The 24,308-nt window shown below is 40.1% G+C and overlaps 1 protein-coding gene across 6 annotated transcripts in view; it reads left to right on the forward strand.

The window, feature by feature from the left end:
- Positions 1 to 23,604, forward strand: part of BBS9 (Bardet-Biedl syndrome 9) — a 473,863-nt gene extending 450,259 nt beyond the window's left edge. For all 6 annotated transcript variants that reach the window (XM_025200564.1, XM_014518627.2, XM_014518629.2 and 3 more), the window contains one exon: positions 19,709 to 23,604. Coding sequence is in view for 2 of the 6 variants with exons in the window: in XM_014518627.2 (XP_014374113.1) it covers positions 19,709 to 19,749 (41 nt within the window). In the remaining 4 variants the exon portion in view is untranslated. The remainder of the gene's footprint in view (positions 1 to 19,708) is intronic.
- Positions 23,605 to 24,308: the final 704 nt, after the last annotated feature.

A 24,308-nucleotide genomic window follows, 5' to 3' on the forward strand; every position in this document is an offset into this window, starting at 1 on the left:
AACACTCCTGGGATGCGGCAGTGGCACGGGGTGGTGGCACACAGCTCTCCAACCCTGCCCACGCCCCTCCCCCAGCATTCTTGATGAGCAATTCACTAGTATTCATAATAATAAACCAGTAAGCAATAAATATTGTATAGAAAACATGGGTAATCCCATAGAGTAGACTGCCTCAGCTCCAGGGACATCATTGTTTGCCGAGTCTGTAGCTCCAGGGTAACCAGCACTTACAGCAGGGGTGGGCAAAATGCGGCCCACGGGCCAGATGCAGCCCACCAGGCCATTCTTTCTGGCCTGAGGGTCCCCTAAAAAATTTAGAAAAGTAATATTTATCTGCCCCTGGCTGCCTGTCACACGGCCCTCAATGGCTTGCCAAAACTCAGTAAGTGGCCCTCCATCTAAAATAATTGCCCGCCCCTGGCTTACAGGCTTGTTGTTTCCAGACTGCCCACCAGGAAGCCAGAACTAGGAGCCAGTAGCATAATAATGGATGGATGAGTGGAGCTGAAGCACTGGGTACTGCCTGAATGAGGGTCACGTGCTGGTATGGAGCTAGAGGGGCACCTTACCCTTCCTTCCCTGCCCCTCCAAGCCTCATACTGCATCTTCCCTGCAGTGGCTCCAGCTCTGGCTTTGGCTTTGGCAACAGGGAAGACACGGTAGAGGCGGTGGTGCCTTGTGCAGGAGCCCCAGCCAAAGATTTGTGCTTCTGCTGGGGGGGATGTCTGTTAACTCCATTTTTTTTGCTCCTAGAAAAGGATGGATGATGTCTGTCACCTCCATTTTTTTTGCTCCTAGAAAAGGATGGAGGTGACAAAAAAAAATGTTGGTGGCAAAAGAAAAGAGGTGACATCTCCTCCCGCTGTAGTGAACCTCTGGCTGTTGGTCATGTACCACCACCTCTGCTCTCCTCTCCATGCTGCCAGTACCAGAGCAGGGAAGATGCAGAATGCAGCACATTATTGTCCAGGATGCAATACAGGACAATGACACCTCTGCTAGGAGCCAGAAGGTTCTGGAACAAGTTTCAGTGGCCCACATCTTCACAGCAGACCCAACATGCAAGCTGTCCTGGCCTGAGAACCCTGGGCTTCCCAGAATGAAACCAAATTTGTAAGAAGTGGCATTTCTTGTGAACTGGAAGTTCTTCACTTCATCCAGCTCTAAGTACAGCTGAATAGGATAGGGATGAAGGCAGCTTCAAGTCACCTCTGCATTCCCCAGATATTTAGAATTGCTTTGAGACAGTTTAGCTCCAACATAATTTAGAGCAATCTCAAGCAACTTCAGAGTTGCTGTATGTTCCTAGGATAATTTAGAGTTGCTAGCATGTAATGACCCCGTAAGAGCTGCTTAGCTTTAAAGGACTTAAAATCATATAGCACATCCTATCCATACTCTCATGACCTGTTTCATCATTTCTGTTTTGGTGAGGGGTAAGGTAACTCTGGGTGTGTTGGCTGTAGACTATCAGACTATTCTCTCATACGTGGGAGAATTCTCACCTACCTTGTACAGTAGACGTGCTCAGCCCCCGGTCCTTGGAGCCATACCATCCAACCCACAGGTCTCCCTAGGGGTCTGAACATTTGGCAGTGGGAGAGCAGTGACAGCAATTGTCCTTCCCCTGGTGCTAAATTTTCAGGCCTATGGGGAGCTCCAAGTACCAAATTAGTGCACAGACATGGCCTGGGGCCCGATAGGGACACACAAGGGCCAGCTGGAGGTGCAGAAGGGCCTGATCCTGTGTCACAGAGCCAAGCAGATGCAGCACATGGCCCAGATCAGGTGGTACAGGACCCCAGGGAGGCAGTGTGGAGCCCCAGGGAAGCAGTTCAGAGCCAAGGGAGGGGGCACAGAGCTGAAGGAGCCAGTATGGGTGGTGTGGAGCTCCAGGGAGGCAGCACAGGTGTCATGGAGCTGAGGGAGGGTGCTCAGAGCCCTAGGGAGGCAGCAAGGAGCCCCAGGGAATCACCACAGGGCCCAAGGGAGGTGGCATGGGGCCCCATCTAGCAGCATGGGGCCTGATCCTGGTACTTGGGGTCCAGTCCAGCCCATGGACAGGCTCTGTGCCACTCAGCCATCCTGCCACACCAGTTGTTTTAGTGCAGTGTTCTTTAGTGCTCCATTAAATGGGTATCAATAGCTAGACCTATCTCTAATGGACCTCAGTGCTCTGTTTCTGGATAGGAGAAAGGAACAGAAGGTACTAAATAAAAATGCATATATGTGGGTCTTTGAACACTATATTTAAAGATTAAACTTAATATCTACAGTTTTATTGCCAAACCTATGATTTTCTTCTCCTACTTCATGAACCATTAGCAGACCATTAGAACAGCTGCTCAAGATTAAGATTAAAAAGGCTAAAATATTCTATCAGTTGGCTTTCACAACTTCTCCTTTATACTGTTTCATATATATTGCCTTCCCTCCAAATAGATTACATGGTACAGAAACAACACCTCATAACTGCAACCACTTTGGGAGGAAAGAGTAGCATAGCAGCTAGCCCATTTCCAAACAGTGATCGAGATAGATTGTGGCTGAGCCTATTAGGGCTACCTTCTATCTAGATTTTGATAAATTTTCATCTACAGTATTTGTGTTTCATTTTTGCTGTAGCACACTGTCTCAATAACATAGCTCTATTTACATTTTTCTTAAACTATCACCTTGAGAGGCTCCAGTGGAGTTCTTAGAGTTCTGTGTGAACTTTGATGTGAAAATCTCCTGCAGCGAGAGACTTGAAATGGCATGAGTAAAAGCAGAGATTCCTCTGAGAACAATTTAAAGACATGAAAACATTGGTTCCCAGAGAGAGCCAGTTTTTAAACAAAATTATATTGTGTTTAACTTAATGTCATGGGTATTTCTTATGTGATTATTGCTGTCAGAGGTGATTTTTTTTTTAACCCCAAACATTTCTGTACCTTACGTGTTAACTGATGTGTCAAAATTAAAGTTAGAAAAAAATCAAGTTACTTTTTGTCACGTTATATACTGTTTGCATTTCATTCAGCTTGAACAGTAAATTTCAACTAGTTAGATACTTTGCTCCTATGTGGTCACACATTTTGACTCTCAGGTGCTAGCGTGGTGCTAGTGTGTGAAGGTTTCCATCACTAAAGGTTAGCATTCCGGTGGTTAACTTTTTAATTTAATTAGGGAAAAGGCACAAAAGCATTGCCAAGTCATAAAGATTTTCCAAAAGCTTTATTGTACCAAATCTAAATTTGGGGCCAGAAGACTGTGTGTAGAGTTCCAGAAGTCTAGGCCCTGATTCAGCAAAGCCCTTAATGATAGTTTTGAACACATGCTCATTAACAGTAATACTTGAGCATGTGCTCAACTGAAGTCAACAGGGCTGGCGTCTGTTGAGCATGTACCATGTACTTAAGCCTCACTAACTTCAGCTGGATCTCCACTAAGGTGCTGCCCTGCTTAGGGATACTTTCCTGAATTAGGACCTTCAGTTATAAACAATAATGGTAGAGGGATTCCCTGCTCGCACAAGTAAAACTGAGCTGCAAGGCAGAGTCATGAACCTATGCAGACCTTCATTGACATCACAGGGTTCTGCACATGTACCTTCCTCATGAAGAATCTTGCAGTATTGAGGCCTTGTGTTTATGACCTCAAGGAGCAACTGCCAGGAAGGGGTGCTCTTTTCTATCATGCTTCAGGAAAGACATTTTTGATATCAGACTAACAGGAGGAAATGAGTTAAGTGCTCTTTTAAAATGTAGTGTCAAAATAGGGCTCTAGTCCTGCAAACACTTTCACCACACAGTTACTTTTAGGTATGTGAGGACTCTCATTGGCCTCTTCAAAGTCAATGGAACTACTCATGTGCCTAAACTAAGCCATGTGGGTAAGTCTGAAGTGTTCAAACCTGAATTAGGCATCATTATTATATTCTCTACTTCACCATGTGTCAAGACATTTTAACTATGATGTGACTTTCCATATTATTTAGTCATTTTATGCTGCTTATCAGGGGTGTGCGAAGTGGGCCCTATTCAATTCGGATTCAGCCTGAATCAGGGACAGTGATTTGATTTGTTGATTGGGATCACTGTCCCTGATTCAATTCAGCCAAATCTGAACCTGAAGATTCGGTGCCGATTCAGAGCCTCAGCAACTAGGGCATAGACACAGCTTTAAGTTTTTTTACATACCTTGAAGTACCAGCGTGGCTTGTGAATGCTGTGATTCTGGGACTCATGGAGCATCCCACAGAAGTTGGGGGGGGGCCCTCCACGTGCTCAGCAGTGAACCCAGAAGTGGACCGGAAGTACCTCCAGTCTTCAGCTGGGGAGCACACTGGGCCCCCCACACACACCCCTAGCTCAGTGATTGGCTGCAGGGGGACCCTGGGTGCCCGCCGCCAGACCCAGGAGTCACCAGTTACTGAACTGGGGAGGGTGTGGGGGGACCCCCCACGTGCTCCTCGGCGGACCCAGAAGTGGACCAGACATGCTTCTGGTCCATTTCCGGGTCTGCTTCCGAACATGCTGAGGAGCTTCCGCGTTTTTGTGGGACGCTCCATGCACCCCAGCAGCGTTCATGAGCCCCTGCTACCTAGAGGTATGTAGAAAAAACATTTAAAGCTGTCTCTATGTCTAAATCTCCGAATCTTTCCGAATCTCTCCAAATTGATTCAGAGGGTTCCAATTCGATTCAAAGAGATTAAAGGGCCCTCTGATTTGATTTAGATTCGGAGTTTCAGTCCCCGAATCAGGCCAAATCGAATCAGGGACTGAAGCTTTGAACAGCCCTACTGCTTATGCTTTTTAAAAGTCTGCAGGAGAAAAATTTGAATATAAAGGCAGCTTTATTGTTAGATTGAAATATTCTGTCACTGCAAGAGTTTTTTACACTGTATTTCCATGCAGTTTTGGACATTGTTTCCAGTGTACCGTATTGTGTTGCCATTTAGATCCATTCTGGTAGCATTTGGCAAATAATCTTTCTACTGTCTCCTGCTTTGTTAAAGTGCTTAATACACATTACTGCTTAATAAGGAAATAATCCCATACAGTTGTGGAACCACAGGTTGGGAATCAAAGCATCAGACCCAGTCTCTGATTTTGAAGGGGGCACAAGAATGACTGGTGCCACTACTGCCCGAGGTACAGAAATTGTTTGTTATGCATCAGATTCTATACATTTGGGTTGTCAAACATACGGCTTATGGGCCAGATCACACCCATCAAGCTACTAGCAGGCCAGGGAATTTGGGGGTGTGGCATGCTACAGAATCCAGGGCCCCTCTGCTGGACATGGACCTCAGTGGCAAACTAGCAAGTGAGGCCAACAGAACTCAGTTTGCCCTGTGGTTGCTTTGCAAACAACCACTAGGCCTGTCACCACTGCTGCTCCCACTGCCTCTGCTTGGCCCGTGGCTACTTGCCCCACCACTTCCAGCACTGGCCTCGCTGTTTGTCCCATATATCTGGCCCACAAGAAGCCCTGTAGTGTGGATCTGGCCCGAGGTAAGTTTGACATCCCTGCTGTACATTATATAACCACCAAAAATGAAGTCGTTTGCAGTTGTTTGGTGTTCGTGGTTTTCTGCTCAATTAAAAGCCAGTGATCTCTGTCACAATTAACTTTGTTGCAACTTAGTTCAGCAGAATTTTTTTGTGACAGTAAATATATTGATACCTCTGGTGGAAACATATCTTTGAATATAAGCTGCTTTTTTTTTTTTAACTGTTGAAATCTCATAGTAGCTGAAGTTGTTAAATATTCATAGGCACTAAGCCTGCTGACTCACTAGGCCTTTGGCGAATCTATAGTAGTTGGGCTTATTTTTCACAAAATCACACAACATGATAACAGTTATATTTATCTCCTGCATGTTAACTCTACTAAGGTTTTATTTCTTCCTGTGCTCCTGAGAAAAACTAAACTGCATTGAAAAACTTTACTTTCACCATTTCAAGACTTATTGGCTGTTCTTGTGTCAGTTAATCATCGGATGGGTGTTAAAGCCCCAAATCTTGTGAAGTATTGAACTCCTTCAACTCTAGTTGGCATGGTGGAAGTTGAAGATGCTCAGGAGATTGTAGAATGGGCTCAAAACCTCACAGATTCTGGGCCCATTCTACAGTTAAGGAGTAAAGAACTCTTTAACTGGAACATTACATCTAAATAACCCAGAGTTGTGCCGGGACTGTCAACATTGTCAGTATGAATATTGGCTCTAAGGTTTAACTAAAAACAAAAGGTCTTAGTATCCCGTCAGTCACGCAGTGTAAGCTGGGAATGACTTCACTGATTGCTATGGAAAAGTGGTGTGTGTGGGGCAGGGGGAGGACGATTTTCATGGCTCTTAGTGTAGACTGAGTTTGATGACACAATAATATATATAATATGATAGCAAAAAAAGGGCATCATGTTTGTGCTGAATATAATAATTGTGTCCCTTCATATTTGCAAAGCAGAACTTTAGACAAAGATGCTGGCATCAGAAGAAAAACAACAGATACAGTATTTAGAGAATAATAGAGGCTGTTTAAAAGTCTGTGTAGAAGAATTCTCAGCTGTTACTTTAATATGGGCCCTTTTTTGTTCTTTTTCTTTTAAGCCAATACTGAGACTTATCAAAAGATTGCATGTGGAAAAAAGTATCAGGGCATTTTTTTCATATACTGTAGCTTAAAAGGAATGTGTGAAATTCAAGATTGGAAAATGTTACACACAAGTATTATTTTCCTTTTGTTGTTTTTTCAACCTCATTTTTCCTCAAACCTACCTTCCTTTCCCACCCCATATTTCCCCCAAGACTCCAAAGGAAAAATGACATCAAATGGTAAAACCTCATTGTATGTTATTTCCAAAGGAATCCATGGAAATCTTGAATATAATTTTAGCATTTGCACTATAATGTTCCATTGTTAAAAGAGCAGCACGTCAAAGAGCGTTCACTCACTGAAACTGCTAGTAAGCAAAAGTTGATGTTCCTGTGAAGATTACAAAACATTTAGGAATGTGTAACACCTCACATTGGTTGTGTTAATAGAAGCCAGGAGTTAAAATTTCCTGTTATATTAGTTTGGTCATCTCCCCAACACTTGCAGTACTCTTCTCTGCATTGGGGTTCTTTGTCTAATTCAGGAGTGCTCAGGGTGGCCTCCAGAGCCATGTCACCTGGCCCACAAGGATATCCATGGCTAAGTACAGACAGTCAAAAAGCCTGAGGCTGAATCAATTTAGCCTTTGCAATTTAGTCTAAACTGCAGAGATTAAACTGAGGAACAACTGGACACACATTTACTTTTGATTTAGGAAATACAGCCACATACCTGCAGTGGGTCTGGCCAGAAGCTAGAGGGGCACTAGAGCTTGCCTGTAGCCAGCATGGACTGTGAGTTTGCTTCCTCTTTCTGCTGCCCCCAAGGAAGTTCTCTGGGATTTGCAGTCCAGAATTACAGGAGCAGGACTCTCCAGGGTTACTCATCACTTCCTTTTCCTGTTTCTAGGTGCCTCTGGGATTTATAATCCACAGTCAGAGCCAGCAGTAAGTTTCAGTAAGTTTAGCAGCAGGCCAGTTCTGTACTTGGGGGAATGTGGGTTTAACACCCCCTCCCTGGCCCCAGACCCAGCCTGAGTTTGCCTGTGGGGACAGTCTCTGCCTTCCCTCACAAAACCCGTCCCAACCCTCCCCTGCTGGAGCTGATAGCACAGCCCAGCACAGGGCTGGAAAGCATTCTGGGGTGCTGTGGGACTGATTTAACTTAAATCAGGAAGGGGTCTGGGACAGAAGTTTCATAAACCAGTTTGACCCAAATCAGTAAAATCTGATACTACATTCAACCAGGTTTATCTTAAACCAGTTTCAGCTATTTTGAAACTGGTTTATGTGTGCTGAGCTTCTTTTCTGTTACAGGTTTAAACCAATTTTTGATCTCTTAAACCAGTTTGTGTGTAACTTCTGTCCCTCTTCCGTGAGTCCAAAAATTTGATAGTGCGGGAGCAGTGCTGTTACCCTGCTGCCAAATTTCTACCAGTGGGGAGCCCTGCAGGCCAGGTAGCATGGCCCTGCATGCTAGATCAGCTTTATGGGGCTTGATCCTAATGTGCAGGGCCTGATACATGTGCACAAGGCCAGGCAGAGGCAGGGCAGAGCCAATCCAGGCACACATGGGCCAAGCATAGGTGGAATGGGGCCCAATCCAGGACCAAGGAGGACCAAGGAGAAGGCAATGCGGGCCCCGATCCTGGTGTTTTGGGCCTGATCCAGCCCATGGACTGGATCAGCCCACAGTTCAAAAAGGTTGAGCACTGCTCGTCTAATTTTAAGGCCATGTCCAAACTGCCTCCACACCTAGCGTGCACTTGCTGCTGAGAAGCAAACATGCCCATTCAGTCCTGCTCTAATGCACCAAAGTCTGGCAACTGAGTAATATGGATAGCCCAGAATTGTCCTAAAAGTGCCTCCCAGCACCACTCACAGGACCATTCTAAGCCATTCACACTGCCTAATCACTGGGCTTTGGCATCTGCTGAACAAACATGAATGGGCAGCACTTGTTTCTCAGCTATTTTCACAGTCTCATTAGGGAGGGAATACTAATTTTCTAAGCCACATAGCTTCCTCAGCTTCCTTTAGCAGAAGGTATCACGTTAAGTATCTTAAATATTCCTTTCCTTGAGTTCATCTCATTGTTCCTAGTTTTATGCCTTTGCATAACATCAAATAATACTTAGGCCCCCACTTCTCTTTTCAGTTACTTCATTTGTGTTGCTCACATCTTTAATCTTTCCTTAAAAAAAATCAGTCAGTCAAATGCTTATGTGTCACTGCTTTCTGAATTTTCTTCTGTTTGGTGACATCTTTCTGCTTCAGACTTGTCTAGAGCTTCTATGTGCCATCTCAATAAGGCTATAGAGCAGATGTGTTAAGTCTGTACTGAATGGAATGAAGGGGAGGTGTTAAGTCTGTACTGAAGGGGACTATAGACAAGTTCACGGATGACACCAAGCTATGGGGGAGCATGGTCACGCTTGAAGATAGGCTACAGATGTAGGTGGACCTAGACAGGCTGGTATGTTGGGCGGATCGGAACCTGATGTAGTTCAATGCTGAGAAATGTAAAGTGCTCCTCCTCGGGACGAGCAACCCCCAACACATACAGGCTTGGCGGCACCAAACTGACTAGCACCACGAATGAAAGAGACCTGGGGGTCATAACAGACCACAGTATGAATATGAGCCGGCAGTGCAATGCTGTAACCAGAGGGGCAAATAATACTCTGGCATGCATCAATCAATGCATCTCCAGCAAAGCCGAGGAGGTGATTCTTCCACTCTACTCAGCACTGGTGAGACCACCACGGGAATACTGTGTCCAGTTCTCGGCACCGCACTTTAACAAGGACGTGGACAAGGTTGAGAGAGTCCAAAGAAGAGCCATCCGTATGATCAGAGTCTTAAAAGACAAGCCATACAAGGAAAGGCTGAGGGATCTGGGACTCTTCAGCCTGAGGAAAAGAAGGCTGAGAGGGGACCTGGTAGCAGCTTACCACTGCACTAGGGGAGTACATCAAGGGCTTGCTGAGCAACTGTTCACCAGGGCACCTGAGGGGAAAACCAAGAGTAATGGCCACAAACTCCTGGAAGATCGATTCAGGCTTAACATTAGGAAACACTTCTTCACAGTCGGGGTGTCCAGGCTGTGGAATAATCTCCCTGCAGAGGTGGTGCAATCACCTACCCTGGAAATCTTCAAGAGGATACTGGACAGTCACCATACTGGGGTCACCTGACCCCAGTTATCTCTCCTGCTTGGTGCACCGGGTTAGACCCAATGATTTTCCGAGGTCCCTTCCAGCCTTACAATCTATGAATGAGGAGATGATGTCTCTGTGAATAAACCCTAGACATGCATTGACTTGTGGCTATGACAATTTAAGATATTCACAGAAGGCAAGTTGGGATCCTGCATACACGTGATCGTTATTTATAAGGATTTTTGTGGGGGGCAGGTGGGGATGAGGGTGTAGGTTACTTACTCTAATCCCAAATCACTCTTTTTCTATATCTTGCCTAGTTGGCATTAGACGAAGTACTGTTGATTACGCTTTGTAACTTAAATGCTTAAATTAACTCTGAGAGTTTCTTTCTGACATTTATATCATCCATATAAATAGGATACCTATATTATAACAACACCATTTGGGTCTCAGAACACATTTGCTAAGAGCAGTGCTGTGAGAATAAATGATTTTTCAAGCCACTGGCAGAACCGAAAAATCAAGAAAAAAAATCATTTTGAGATTATGGCTTTTTATTTATTTTTCCAGTGATATAAGTAAAAGTGAACATTGTTGAACCCAAAAATGAAAATTTTGACTTTGGTTTTCACTTTTCTAATGAAGTTGAAATGAGCTGAGAAATGAAACAGCAGCAGGGTTGGTTTTTTCCATTTAACGATTTGATACATTTGAGAAATATTTCAGTCAATCCAAATGTGCATTTTCAGTAAAAATGTCTTAAATTGAAAAATTATACACATTACAATCTGCCTGGCAACTGACTCCCCAGCCCAGCCCCTGGCTTGTTTACTTTTCATTCCATCCAGGAAGAGCACACACCAACTGCTGAAACTTCCTTAGCCTGACGAAGGGTTTTTGAACCCGAAAGCTTGCTTAATAACTATTCTCCAACTATTTAGGTTGGTCTAATAAAAGATATCAAATTCACCCAAGGAACCTTGTCTGCCTAAGTTGAAAAATGCTTTTCAGCTCTAACCAAGAGAGATTTACATGGATTATGAGGAATTCTTGATTTAAACAAGGAGATCCTGCGTGTCTTGTCACTTCTGAGCTGCAGTCAGTCAACATAAATGGAAAACTGCTGTAATTCATATATCTTTAAAGGGTCTTGACTCCTTCCTGCAGGCAGACACAGGGTGGCTGACCCTAGAATTCATTTCACTGCCATTCATATGAAAATTTTGGAAAATCTTGCCCTAAAGGTAACCTACCCCTGCAGTTTTGCCTATCTGTCACAGGAATCACTTGTCTGGAGGACAAAAGAGTTGTTAATTGTCATACACCCCGGTGTCATTCCATTTTTGGTGAAGACATACAACAAGAAATAACCCACTGTAGACAGCAGTTATTGAGGTAATATAGTATAGCTTTTTAGGCTTTACTATTTAATATAGGCATGTATGGTTCTTGTTGCTATAGAATCTGATGACTGTTTATTAGTTAGTTAACATTTCTGATAAGGCTTGTCAGGAATGTGAAAAATACAGATATAATGAAGAAGGAATTATGATACTGACATTCATACTGTCATAATTATTTGGCATTTAGATTTATACCATGTCCATTACATAACCTCTGAATTAATTTACAGCTCTAACACAATTAAAGTGAGTATTAGCTCCACACTGTTCTCTAGATAATATCAGTGTACCATAATGTCAGTGTAGGGAGCAAGCCATTCCAATGCTATATCAAAGTGTTCATTGTTTTAAGAGCTTAGTACATGACAAGAAGTATCTGTTCCTGATGAAACATACAATTATTGATTGGGTTACAATTCTTTTGTGAATAAAATTGTTAAAAACACCATTCTTTTTTGTTTTGATCAACTTTTCCTTAATCATTTTAAGTTTTTCCTTGGAAGACCCAACATCTAGACAACTAGAAATGTCTTGACCTTTGACAGTTGAATTTTTAACTCAGATGTTTTCAAAAAGTGAAAAATTTTCAGCCAAAATTTCAGTTTATTTGAAAATCTATTTTCTTTTGGGAAACACTTTGATATGTTTATCAGCTGCAGAGACCAAATACTGCTTGCCTCTATTATTTAATCCTTTTCTTTATCATCTTGAAGGCAGGCCAAGGTGACACCTTTGAGACCAGCTGGTTCAGAGAGACATAAGCTTTCGTAGGCAACAGCATACTTTGTGTAAGCCCACTCAAGATGCAGCTGTATATAAAAAGATAAAGCTAATGAGAAATGTGGAGGTCCACATTTTTTAAGCAAAATGTATTGCTATAAGCATGTGCCACCTTTGCTTCATGATTGGCAGTGACTACCTCTGGGTTTCTAAGTGGAGTTTAAAGTATTGTCATTTTTGCTGTAGAGTCCTATTTCACTTAGTACTGTGCTCCATGAGAGATTCCCTCTCTCTCTGCTATCTATTTGATATTTTTAGAGCTACTTATGCTAGACTCGTTGTCCCTTCACATCTGGTAGTTCTTCCTAAGGACCCATGCCCTTCAAAATCTAGGTTGTTTGAAGAAGCCTGTATCACTTCAAGGAGATGCATAGGTAGAGTTGAGGGATTTACTTATGATCCAACTGCTGTTCATTTTACTTCTTAATGTATTGTTAGTTGCATTTTAAACAATGCAGTTTGAACCAATAGAGGTGTCTATTGTGTTATGATAGTACAACTTAATGTTCTTATAAATAGTAATAGGCATCTAGATAAATGAAGGTTGTGCTTTCTTTATCTTGTGGTTGCAGGATGGTTTCAGATCACTTCTTGTTAAATATATTATGTATTTTAGAAAAACCTTGGCACAACAAATTGATTTTATAGCTAGAGTTTCAGCCTTAAATCAGAATGTATGCCCTTGTGTTTTAAGATTGCTTTAAGATTGTTTTAAGATTGCTTTGTTCATTTTGTAGTTTAGTTTTTCATTTTGTGGTATAATAGGAGCAAGCTACAGGAGTAGTGTGTTTTACAACAGGAACATGAGGTCACTTGACATTTCAGCTACAATCTTCCTGTGCTTCTAGAGGCTTCAAATCAGGGCTTTATGTTTTTGAAAATGGATATATCCAATGTGAGAAGGTGGTAGGATAAACTCCAAGAAAACTTTTAAGAAATCTTCACTAGGCTGAAGTTTAGTGATGGAGAGAGAAAACTCCTGCTGCAAGATGAGTTTCCTTTGCAGGTTATCTTACCCAGTACAAAAATAAATTTGCAGGAGGTAAGTTGATTTATAAATGAAATTAGTCAGGAAGGATGGAATAAGGGTATTTATTACTTACTGCTGGGGAATTTGGGATGATATGGAAAGTTTCTTTGGAGAAGACAGTTTAAGCCATTTTTGTTAAATCTGATGTATCCTACCCCTTGTCCATCAGTGCAGACAACCACCTGGTATGGACCAATTTAATTGTGCTGTGCAATGGGGGAAGATCTGGAGTGACCACCTGGTGGATACTTGCACTGTATATAGCAAGAAGGTTAACTCCATGCATATCATCATGTGTGAGGAGAATGAAGCATTGATGAGATAAAGTTGAGGATAGAAATCCATCACCGTGTGGATATTCGGAATCTTTTTTCTCACCTCACCCAGAATGAAACTGAGAGTTTTAAAGCTACACCAAGAAAAGTAGGTTGATAAAAATTTTGTGAGGTAGCCACAGTACTGCTCCATGTCCTTTCTTGTTGTAAATCTCCAAAAAACTTGAATTTGTCAAAAAGGGAAAGGGAAAAAGGAATTGGATGTCAAAAAGAGGTTTGTTTCTCAGAGACAGTTTTTTGACAGTTCTATACACTTTCAGTAGGAATTTAATGTATATTTATACTGTGGGATTTGACCTTAAAGGAAGAGCTCATGTTCTTCCTACAAACTAATCTTCTTTATACCATCAAAATTTTGTGCTGTAAATAATCATTTTGGAACTCGGTTGTATTAATTCAAATATAGACATATTCATAATGCTAAGCTAACATATTTACTTGAATATAAGATGAGTTTTTTCCCCCAATCAGCATTTGGGGGGGTGGGGGGAAGCGCCTCATTTATATTTACATACCAGAAAGTGTTTCTGGAGTACCTGTGCTGAAATTTGCAGCAATGAGGGTTGGGGCCAGAGTCAAATCCACGATGGTCTCCTATTCCCCTCTGCAGTTTCTGCCCTCTTCTCTGTCCCTTTCCTTTTCTTACTGTCATATGCAGCTCACTTCCACATTGTGCCTGGGGAGGGAACAGAGCCTGAGGAGAGTATGACACTAGGACAAAGTAAGAAGGCTGCAACAGAAGGAGGATTGTAGAACACAGGGCAAAGCGACCACCTGACTCCCTCGCCACTATTTTCCCTGCAGTAGCAGTGGAAGGCCAATGAATTCAAGACAACACACTGATCATTAGATTCTTCACATGGAAAATTATACCAAATTTATAAATTTCTGTATATAGAATCTAACTGTTGGTGTTCATCTTATATTCAGCGTCATCTTGTACTTGAATAAATATGGTATTTTAGGGCTAGGTGTCTGTCATCACACATTCTCCACACTGGATCATAACTTTGGGTGCATAGTAAGAGCCAGTCAGAGTACCATGCCAGATCTGTAAAAATCTTTTGTCATGTGAGGGAATCCCTGTTATGATGCACAATTATGACATCTTGAGATTAGCTGAATGTTTTACATCCCTTGATGTTCTCCATATATAGGGTAGGTAGCAGAAGAAAAAGGAAGGATGTTAAACTGCTGAATTTAAAATGCTTGTGATTGTACTTCTCTATTCATAAACTAGGTGTAGTACAGTCAGAGGCAATGTAGGGTTTCTCACATTACTGGGGCATACACTTATATCACCTTTACAAGAATGACAGTCAAGTACTCTCTTTGCCATACATTTTTTTGTACTTCTTCTGAAAGTGCCAAACTGGAACCAGCTGTAATGGGGTTTATAGTAGTATAAACTCCGGTCCTTCATGAATTGAACTGAGAATAGTAAATAACTTTATGCAGGCTAGTCGTGACTACCACCCCCAGCTAATATGAGCTCCATCTGAACCAGTAACTGAAAGGTGAAAATAACTTAATCCTGTTATCCAGATTATGATTGATCAATTTCCCCCCGAAAAAGAGAAATCTGGTGCGTAAATCCCGTTCTCCCATGCATGCCACCTCCCAAGTCAAATGTAAAGTAAGCTCTTTGAGTTGTACAGTTCTTTCAGAAATGTCTTTCCATCCTTCCCACTTAATGTTTCCATTTAAACATTAAGGTATTCAGTCTCAATTTATCCTTTCACATGATATGATATCTGAATCCTGTTTTTGTAGAGGTTTCTCTCATGTACATAGTATACAAAACATTTTGTAAATAGCTTGTTGCTCTGAATCACCCTGATCCAACTCCATAGTAATGCTAGAAGTAACAAATTCATATTGCACTTCAAGCTACAAAGCACTTCAGACTACTTAGTCACAGTTTATTTGCTATTAACAAGCTGTTGTTATTTTCTTGGACTTTGTGAAGCACCATTTTGGCATGTGTCCATGGGAGAAAGATTATATGCTGAGGAAAAGGAAGCTACATTTATTTCCTTAAACAGTTTTATAGTGATAATGAAAATTATGAACAATGGATGGATGGAGTTCTTAGAAGGAAATTTTCATGATTATCAAAAATGTCGTTTAAAGGTGCTGGGAAAAAGTCTGTTTGTCTTATCCTGCTAACAAAGAAGCCAAAGTAGCTATTAAATTTGGTCATCTGGAACATTTATTTTTGCCTCCAATATTTTACGAAAACAGTGACTTTTTAACTGTAATTTATTCTGAGGCTGTTTTATGTCTGCTATAGAAATAACATTATTAACTGTCAGTTCATTACATTGTTTCATTTTTCCCCCCTTTCTTTTAGGTGGGAAGAGATAGAGAAAGTGGTGCCTCCCTCTATAACTTAATCTAAAACCAAAATAACTTTTTGTTCTGCTGCTGTAACTGTCTAGTTTCTGAGTCACTACGAAACAGAGGTTGGGGAGTTTTAAGTACTGTAGATTAAACACTTCAAAGCCAGCCTTGACTAATATTTATGTGCATTTAAGACTACACGAATATACAGTAACATCCAGTCCAATTGCTCTGCATCTTCTTCTTTACTAATCCCACTGGATTTTCATCTAACCTGTGTTTGAAAACCTCTAATGTAGGTGACTCAGCTACTTCACTAGTCAGTTTATTCCATTTCCTAATTGTCAGGATTTAAATGTTTTCTCATGTTTAAGTTGATTTTTTTCCATTTTTAGTTTTATTCCACTATGCCTTGTTTGACCAATTTATGACTCTAGAAAATAATCCTTTCCTCTCCTTCTGCAATACCATTCAAACATTACATATCCCTTTAAATGACTTTTTCTCCACCAGCTATTCAAATGGTAATCCCATCAAGTAGTTTTCGGATGTCTTTTAGCACTTATGCCATTTTAATTGCCCTTCTTTGAACTTCCGTTCATTGTTCAAGCTCCTTTTTGTAGAACAAGAGGCTCAAAAGTATATTCTAAATATAGACTTACTGTGACTAAAAATTATATCTTTACATTCAGTGACCACTTTAAAATGTTTCCTTTGGTAGCAAATTAGGACTGCAGTATACTATGATTTTTGGATAAAGGAAGTGTCTCCAGAATACTGAGAACATTGGGATGACAGTTTCTAGAAGACAAATGCAAAAAATATGGCTTTAAGGACAGTCATTAAACTACTGAGCTTGCCATTTATTTTTATGATATTGTCTTGGTGACTCAGATAACTGCAGTTTTAGTCATCATCACAGAACACAAATGAACTCTCCCCCTGCCGGCAATGTCTATGCTCTGTTTGAAACTTTCCTACATTTATACGCTATTTTGAGGATCTAGGTGGTACATATATTTGTGGCAGCCCACTGTACAAAGGCGAATTTCATTATCATGTCCAGCAGGTTCATTCCCAGTTCATAGCTACATCATTATATCTCATTATATCTTATATCATTATATCTCAAGAAGTGCTAATATACCGTCATCTGTTCTTGCAGCTTGCAGAGTGTAGCCTTAGTGATCTACAAAGATCATTTGGTTTTCTGTAGAATGAAATATTTTGAGAAGCTTACAGTGGGGAGTGGAGAGGGTGGAAGAAGAATTGATCTGGGAAGAAACTCTCATGAGTCAAGCTGGAGAACCTCTGATACAGAATTTTTAATCTGATACCATGTATTTCTCTCTATCTGTACAAGCTTGCCAGAGCATGCTGCTCTCTGATATTAATTATCTAGCCTACCATGATTTACCATCTGCCAATTTGGTCATTGTGAAATTTGCATTGTTCTACAGATGATTAATGAATGCTGCACATTGGAAAAATGCAGGTCACAGCTCAGAAGACTGGTTGTTGCAGGACAGATCTCCACTTCTCCAGCCATTTTAACTTTACCCAAATGATTCACACCTGCTACATAAATACACCTCACCCTAACTTATTCATGCTAGGGTATGTCCATTCTTTATAAGGGTATAGCCCCTTTTCTGAACATTTTATATTTGTGCGTCTTGCTGTATCAGAAAGTTATACGAGAGCAAGTTTAATCATGCCTGCTAAATTAATGTTATTCTGCAAAAATGAAAAACTAGTCAGTAAGTCTTAAATGACCTACTAAGTTTTATGAATTTAAGTTATTTATCATTAAGACTGTGTGTTTTGTCACTGCAGTTTTTAGGAATAATAATGTGGAGGTTAACAGGAAATAATCAATATCATGGAAATACAGATTTCAAAAGGTTAAAGCTCTGGGACATTACTTAGTCTCAAATGACTTTTAAAAAAAAATTAACCCAGAAATAAAACATATATTAATTCAAAGTACAAAAGAAACAGATGAGTTACATTTTTGAGTTCATCTGCTTGCCAATGTAGATATGCCCCATATCTTGATAAATCTTCAGGCCTAAATTTTGCAAAGTAAGTAATGATTTTCAGAGGTCCCAAGTTTGGGAGACAAGTTAAAAGACACTGATTTTCATGCTTTTTAAAATAAAAGGACTTTTAAAGTGTCCTTGTCCTATGAATGACCTCTGGCAATCTAAATTACATTGGCCTAATATCACAGTGCAAACTTGTGCCCTCTGAGATTCTCTCAGCCTTATGGTGGCTTCTGACTCTCTCTCTCTCATGTGTTTCAAACTGGTGTTCCCCCGAGGTATTTTAAGTTGAATCTTACTGTTTCCTCTCCATTTTACTAATCTCTCTAGGCTGCTGGCAGTATTTCTTGCTCCTTTTAGGTCTTTGCAGTTCATCTCAGTTCATTGTAATCTGCATGTACTGCTCACTCCTTCTAGATCATTAATTAAGATATTAAATGAGATGGAACCAAATGCTGATCCCTCTGGCACCCCAGCATGTGCTGTGGGTTAAGAGTTTTGAACAAAGGAGCTGCCATGCCAGAGCTGACCTTTGTAAACCTAAATTGGTTCTCAACATGGTAATTTTAATTGTCCTTTTAAAAAAAATAGACACTTTGACAAGGGGGAGCCTCAGAGCCCCTTGGGGAATTGAAGATCTTGCTGAGAATCCACTGCTTTTGGTCTTTTGTATCACCAGGCTCTTATCATTGAGCTCCTGCTCGCTATTAGCTTTTCTGACATTTTACAACTCCAGTCTTAAGGCTCTAAGTAGTTTGTTCATCTTCCTACTGTGAGATGCAGGCACATGCTGAAATGCCCAAGAGCCAAAGCCACTGACCATTAGGAAAATCTACAAACATATGGGCAGGGTGAGTTATGCCCATGTAACTGGAGGTGAGAGATCTTAGTTTTAGTTAAACTAGCACAAAAGGCTGTAAGGACATACTTATTGAGGCATCATGGCCTAGTAGACAGAGTGATTGAACAGGGATTCAGAAAACCCAAAGACTTTTTCATTGCTCTGCTTACCTGCTAGATACCTTAAGCGAAATCGCTGTGCCTCATTGTGTGCCTCAGTCTCCTCCCATGTAAAAAGAAGATAATGATACTGACTTCCTTTGTAAAGTGCTCTGAAAATCTACTGCTGAAAAACTCCATACGAGAGCTTACCACTTATCTGTATGTTATTATTTTAGTTTAATTTAGGCTTATTTTGGTTTACCTCGTGTCAGCTTGACATCGTTTTGAATAAAAGCACAATCAGTCACTCTTAACCTGAAATAACAATGAACAAAGGGGCTTGTGCTGGTTTAACTGAACCAAGTTTAATTCAGCTGTTCACACTGTTGTTTAGACGAGGCTATATTTTGACCATTCACTATTCCCTTTCTCAATATTAAAGTTAATTCAAATAACTGTTTACCACTTTGTTCCAGATTTCTTGCTTCCTTCATATCTGCATTTCTATCAGCTCCAAGACTAACTTACTGTTGCACAGTTGGCTTTTTAATATGGCTGAATAAAGAAAAATGCTCTGATACTAGTTTCCTATTTCTGTCTGGCCAAAAGTGTCACCTTGCATATTCAACAACAGTCTTTATTAATAAACATGAAAGGCTTGATTCTTTATTGCATTGCAGCTAATTATACTAGTGCAAGCTATGTTTAAAAGGCAACTAAATCTGAATGGGAACAAATTATGCCCACTTGCATATGTATTCTGTTATTTTTTCCCCCTTGGAAAAAAAAATAGTACGTGATCATGTAAACTAAAAACCATAAAATGGGCCAGAATAAATGTGAATGGACTTGTTCAGCAATTTCCTAACTTTTTGACTTTGTTATTTTATCACTCTTTAGGCATAGTGACTTTGTATGCATGTAATGCTCGAGTGTCTCTACCTACAACCAAAACCTTTCTAAACTGTGGTAGAACAATTGTAGTTCAATTGTAAAACTGTGGTAACAATTGTTACATAAAGTTGCAAAACATATCCCAATTTTTTAAATATTGTCATCTTTCTTTCTTTTTCTCTCTCCTTTTAGATTTATCCCAGAGTGTACTGGATGAAGCAGAAAAGCCATGAAATTCTGAAGATTTTCCTCAGGAGAATATATCTATCTGATGTCAAATGCATTCACAATGCAGAAGTACCAGTCTGTGTATTTTACTCGGTACCAAATGGAGCCTCCAGGAAGAAAAGGCTCTAAAAACTGCACAAAAAAGTTCCATTCACATCAAATTGATTGGATCTTCCGGCCAGCCACTAGATTTATCATCCTTTCTGTGAACAAAGTCTAACCACTTACCAAACTGTTGTAAGGTACATTTATGTTAATCTGCAATATCAGCTCTCCATAAGGACTCTGTTGATTGATCAAAGAGTGTTTGCACACACTTAAAAGCAAACTTTGTTTCTGGATATATTTTATCTGATTGTTAAGATATTCTGTACTCTTCCTCCCTTTGAGATTACATTACCGTTTTCTCATAATGTCACAGTTTTGACAAAAGATAACCATCTTCTTTCATCCTCTGCTAACCAATCTCAATTTCTACACAGCTGAATTCACCACCAAAAGAAAGGCTGATAATCCACCAAGTTTCCTCTATCCCCCATCCCTGATATATACTTCTACTCTCAAGAGATAGAGTAAAATATAGTTACTTGATATAAAGACCATAGTGTCTCCAACCCTTTTGCCATGAAGTCACTGCAAAAAGAAGTAAAATTTACATTTAAAGTACTGTGAGCACCATGACACGCCAATCTTTTCCTGCATTAAATGTGATACTTATATCTGTAATTCTGATTAGGGTCAAGATTTTCAAATGTGATGAGTGATTATGAATGCCTTAATTGCTTAACCCAATTTGAGACAGCTTAAAGAGGATCTCAGTTTTAGTACATGCTGAGCAGTCACTCTCTGAAAATCAAGTCCAAGAAGGTGTCTCAGTTGGAACATCCAAAGTGGAAGCACCTAAAAACACCTTTGAAAATCTTGGCCTGGTTTTCTGAAGTGTCAGGTACACAAATGAATTGTTGAGAGTAACATGAATGTAATGTCAATATAAAGCTGCATATAATGGCCTCAAGATAACAGAGACCTAGCTCTGAGCATAGAAAATATGTCTTTTTGTTTTGGCCTATTGGTGGAAATATAAAATAAGAAGTTTTGACTTCTTCAGCAGCATGCGTGAAATGAATGGTATGTCTCATTTTGTAACAGACACATTGCAAAATCTTCCTTCACACTTGGCACCCTTGGTGGCTGGATCAGCACAAGCACCAAAAAGCTTAATAACATAGAGATTCACTATTCCGAGAAAAGATCCCTCCAACTCAGTTTGGAGAACTTTGGGATGGGGTGATGGCTGTAGATTTGTACTGCTTTTTACCAACAGTAGTCTGTGCTGTACCTGTCCTTTGGATAGTGATGGGACTTGATTCTCCAAGACTTCCAGTCTAGGAGCCTTCATTACCACTAAATCTACTTTTAACTTCTTCCCACCTCCCCAATGCCAAAAATATTTGTTCCCATCCTGCAACAGTTGTGCATTGCCAGCAGGCTCCTAGGTATCCTTGTGGTACTGCTCTATCTCAATAAAGTAGATGTAACTGTAGTTATGCAGAACTTTTTTAACAGATGAACTATTAAATGAAGCCAAGTGATAAGGAAGCAGAGGAAAGTCACATGTGGCCCTGGAACTCGTTTAACATGCAGCAGTCCCATCTGGTTGGTCTTGTTCTCTAGTAGACCTCAAAGACCTTCCAGGCACAAGGATGAAGCTCCCTACTTCTTTCCCTGAGGGGGCAATCACCATCCCTCTGCTTGCAGTGGAACAATTGCTTGTGCAGAGTTTTCTTTGCTATCGCATCCCTCCCGCATCTTTTTCTGCAGGAGGGCAGTATCAAAATCATCGTAAGGAGACATCTGCCCTCCAGCTCTGTGAAAATTGTACAATAAAAGAATCTCCCCATAGTCTCCATATACACCTCAGTGACTAAAGAAAATCCATGGGAGCTAATCAGTTACTGTAGCTATTAGGCTTAAACTTTAACCACAGGTCTCAGATCTTCTCTTGTGTACTATTAGTGGCTACTAGATAATCTAAAGAAGTCAACTGCAATTACTATTAAAATCCCATACTATAGAAGTGCCATTACAATGTAGATTCCTGAGCCAAAGAATTCTATACTGTTATATACAGCATCTGGAAAGGAAAACATATGGCTTTAGTGGGATATATTATAGTGTAGCAATTATCATTATTGGGTATGATCCAAACACTCAAAACTGTCATCAACTTCAGTGGAAATTTTGAGTAAGCAGTGAATAGAGGTTCAGGTCAATTATATATGTCTATTTCTATAACTTTTATAACAGTGAAGTGTGTTAGCTTTGGTGTTGCTTCTGTTGGCCTATTCTATGCTAAGCTTTGCAAGATGAAGTCTCTGTGGGGAATTAACCTATAATACTTCTGAAGGGGAAAAAAGCAATAGCTAGAGAGCAAAGAAAGAGAAAATAGTGCATAGTGATAATTTATGGTCTCTTTTTGTCTCATGATATATTGTGGCATTCAGTAGTATCATCAGGTTTTAAAACAGATGTATTTACCCTGGGTATAAAAATAATTTGTTTTTTCCCATGGCCATGTAATCCAATTAATTTAGAGGAAATAAGTCATTGCAGTTTAGTTGCTTACCTAATAGTGTAAAAGGAACCAACATGAAGAAGCTCTCAGAAGTTCTCAAATGCAGTATGAATGGAAAATCTCATCCTTCTGGCTGAAAAAGTAATCAGGCCAAGTTACAAGTTAGAAAAAATAGAGAGTCAGCCAACTCCAAAATATAAAAGGAAAAGGGGACCAAAGTTCCAAACACCAGAGTGCTTGAAGTCAAGGAAGGTACTTCTGGCTAGGTGATTCTGTTATGTGCAGGATTTGCACCAGCACTCAGTCAGCTGTCCTATTAATAAGAGACCACATTATTTAAAAATAAGTTTGGGGTTGTAAATACAATTTTCTAGTTATTTATGCTCTAAAGAAATACTCATTTAAAAAAAAACCCATTCTTTCTTGGAGTGAAGCAAGCTTTAAATATGCAGTGTGTCTATTCTTCATCAGATTACTTGAAGAAAATGCTATATTTTTATGTAAGGTTTAGTGCAAAAAAAATCCTTGAACTGGTCATTTTATCAAAAGCAATTATAGATATAGTTAGAGGTAGAAATAGGAAGCACGTTGTGATATTATAAAAGCCATCCTCTCAGTGGTACCAACTTTTTTATTGTTTATATCTACTGCTCTTTGAAATGCATTTTCTAAAGTAAGTTGTGCTATAAAATGAAATATACATTTGATTTTCTTTGAACTACAGAATGCTTATAAAATGTTTACTGAATGATATTTGTCCAAGGTTTTTTTCTTCAAGTTTTTTCATTCAATTCCCCCGCCCCCTTCTTTCCTTCACTCTCTTGTGTGTTTGTTTTGGGAGTTTTCACCCTTGCATTTTAGAACAATACACTAAAAGGTTTATTTCTATACTGACCAACATGCAGCTGTTTCTGAAAGTCTGGGCTCAGCTAAACTTTTTGGGTTTCAAGACCCTGTGGCTTGTACATCCCCAAAATGATTCTTCAGTCCAATTAATGTTCAGCTAAAGCAAGGAATCACAACAAATCTGTATTTCCCAGGAACTGGATTTCATTTTAGTATTGTATGCATTTCTCCTCTTCAGCTTTTACTCTGCAGACTGAATTAGATGTATGCCTGAATGTTCTTATCTTTGTTCTCATAGTGCATCTAAAAAGTAATTTGCTGCCATGAACTAAGGTATGCTGAGCAGAGATTGTAATTTCTATGTGAAACCCTTTACAATAGAAAAAAGCATTACAGTCTATGCATTATGCTGAATAAATATCTTTTCTTCTCATCAATATATCCTGTTTACAAATTCTCTATTCCAAAACCCAAGCAGCTATGAGACTTAAATATATATGACAATATTGTAGTGGCGTGCCTGGATTTCTATGATTACTGCTTTGAAATTAGTCTTTTTTTGTAGTTTTGAATCTCAACACAAAACTTCCTTCACTCTGACAACCTTGTGTAACCTAAGGTCCCTCCAGTAGTTACATGTGCACTTTGTAGTTGAGTTAGAACCTCTGCAACTGCAGTGACTCTTGAGGCAAGTGAGTGCTCTTAATTCCAGCTGGAAACAGTGAAAGATTCGTGCTGCTCAGTGCCTCACAGGAAGCATTCAGCATCTGGCAGGATTAGGCCTGTCCTTAGCAACTTTGATCCTGGTTTGCCTTCAAATGCATCAGTTTTCCAGAACATATCATTTGGAGACTTCAGTAGACCATGCATTAAAGACAACTAAATGTTGACAACCATTGGTGGTTTTAAAGTAAGAAATTCCTGCTCTGCTTGATCATCCTCTATATTTCAATTTCTTGCAGTGTTGTGTAATGTTGAACAGTATTGGAAATTCCCACGCCCAATTTTATCCCAAACCTACTATTTAAGATGACAGGAAGGTTGGAATCTGAAGTATCAAAAATAGGATTCAAACAAATGCTAAGAAAAATTAATTGTTTGGAGAACTTAGTTTATCTCCTTTACTGATGTCCATATTCCTTA

Source organism: Alligator sinensis, unplaced genomic scaffold, assembly GCF_000455745.1.
Source record: "Alligator sinensis unplaced genomic scaffold, ASM45574v1 scaffold86_1, whole genome shotgun sequence".
NCBI lineage: Eukaryota > Metazoa > Chordata > Crocodylia > Alligatoridae > Alligator > Alligator sinensis.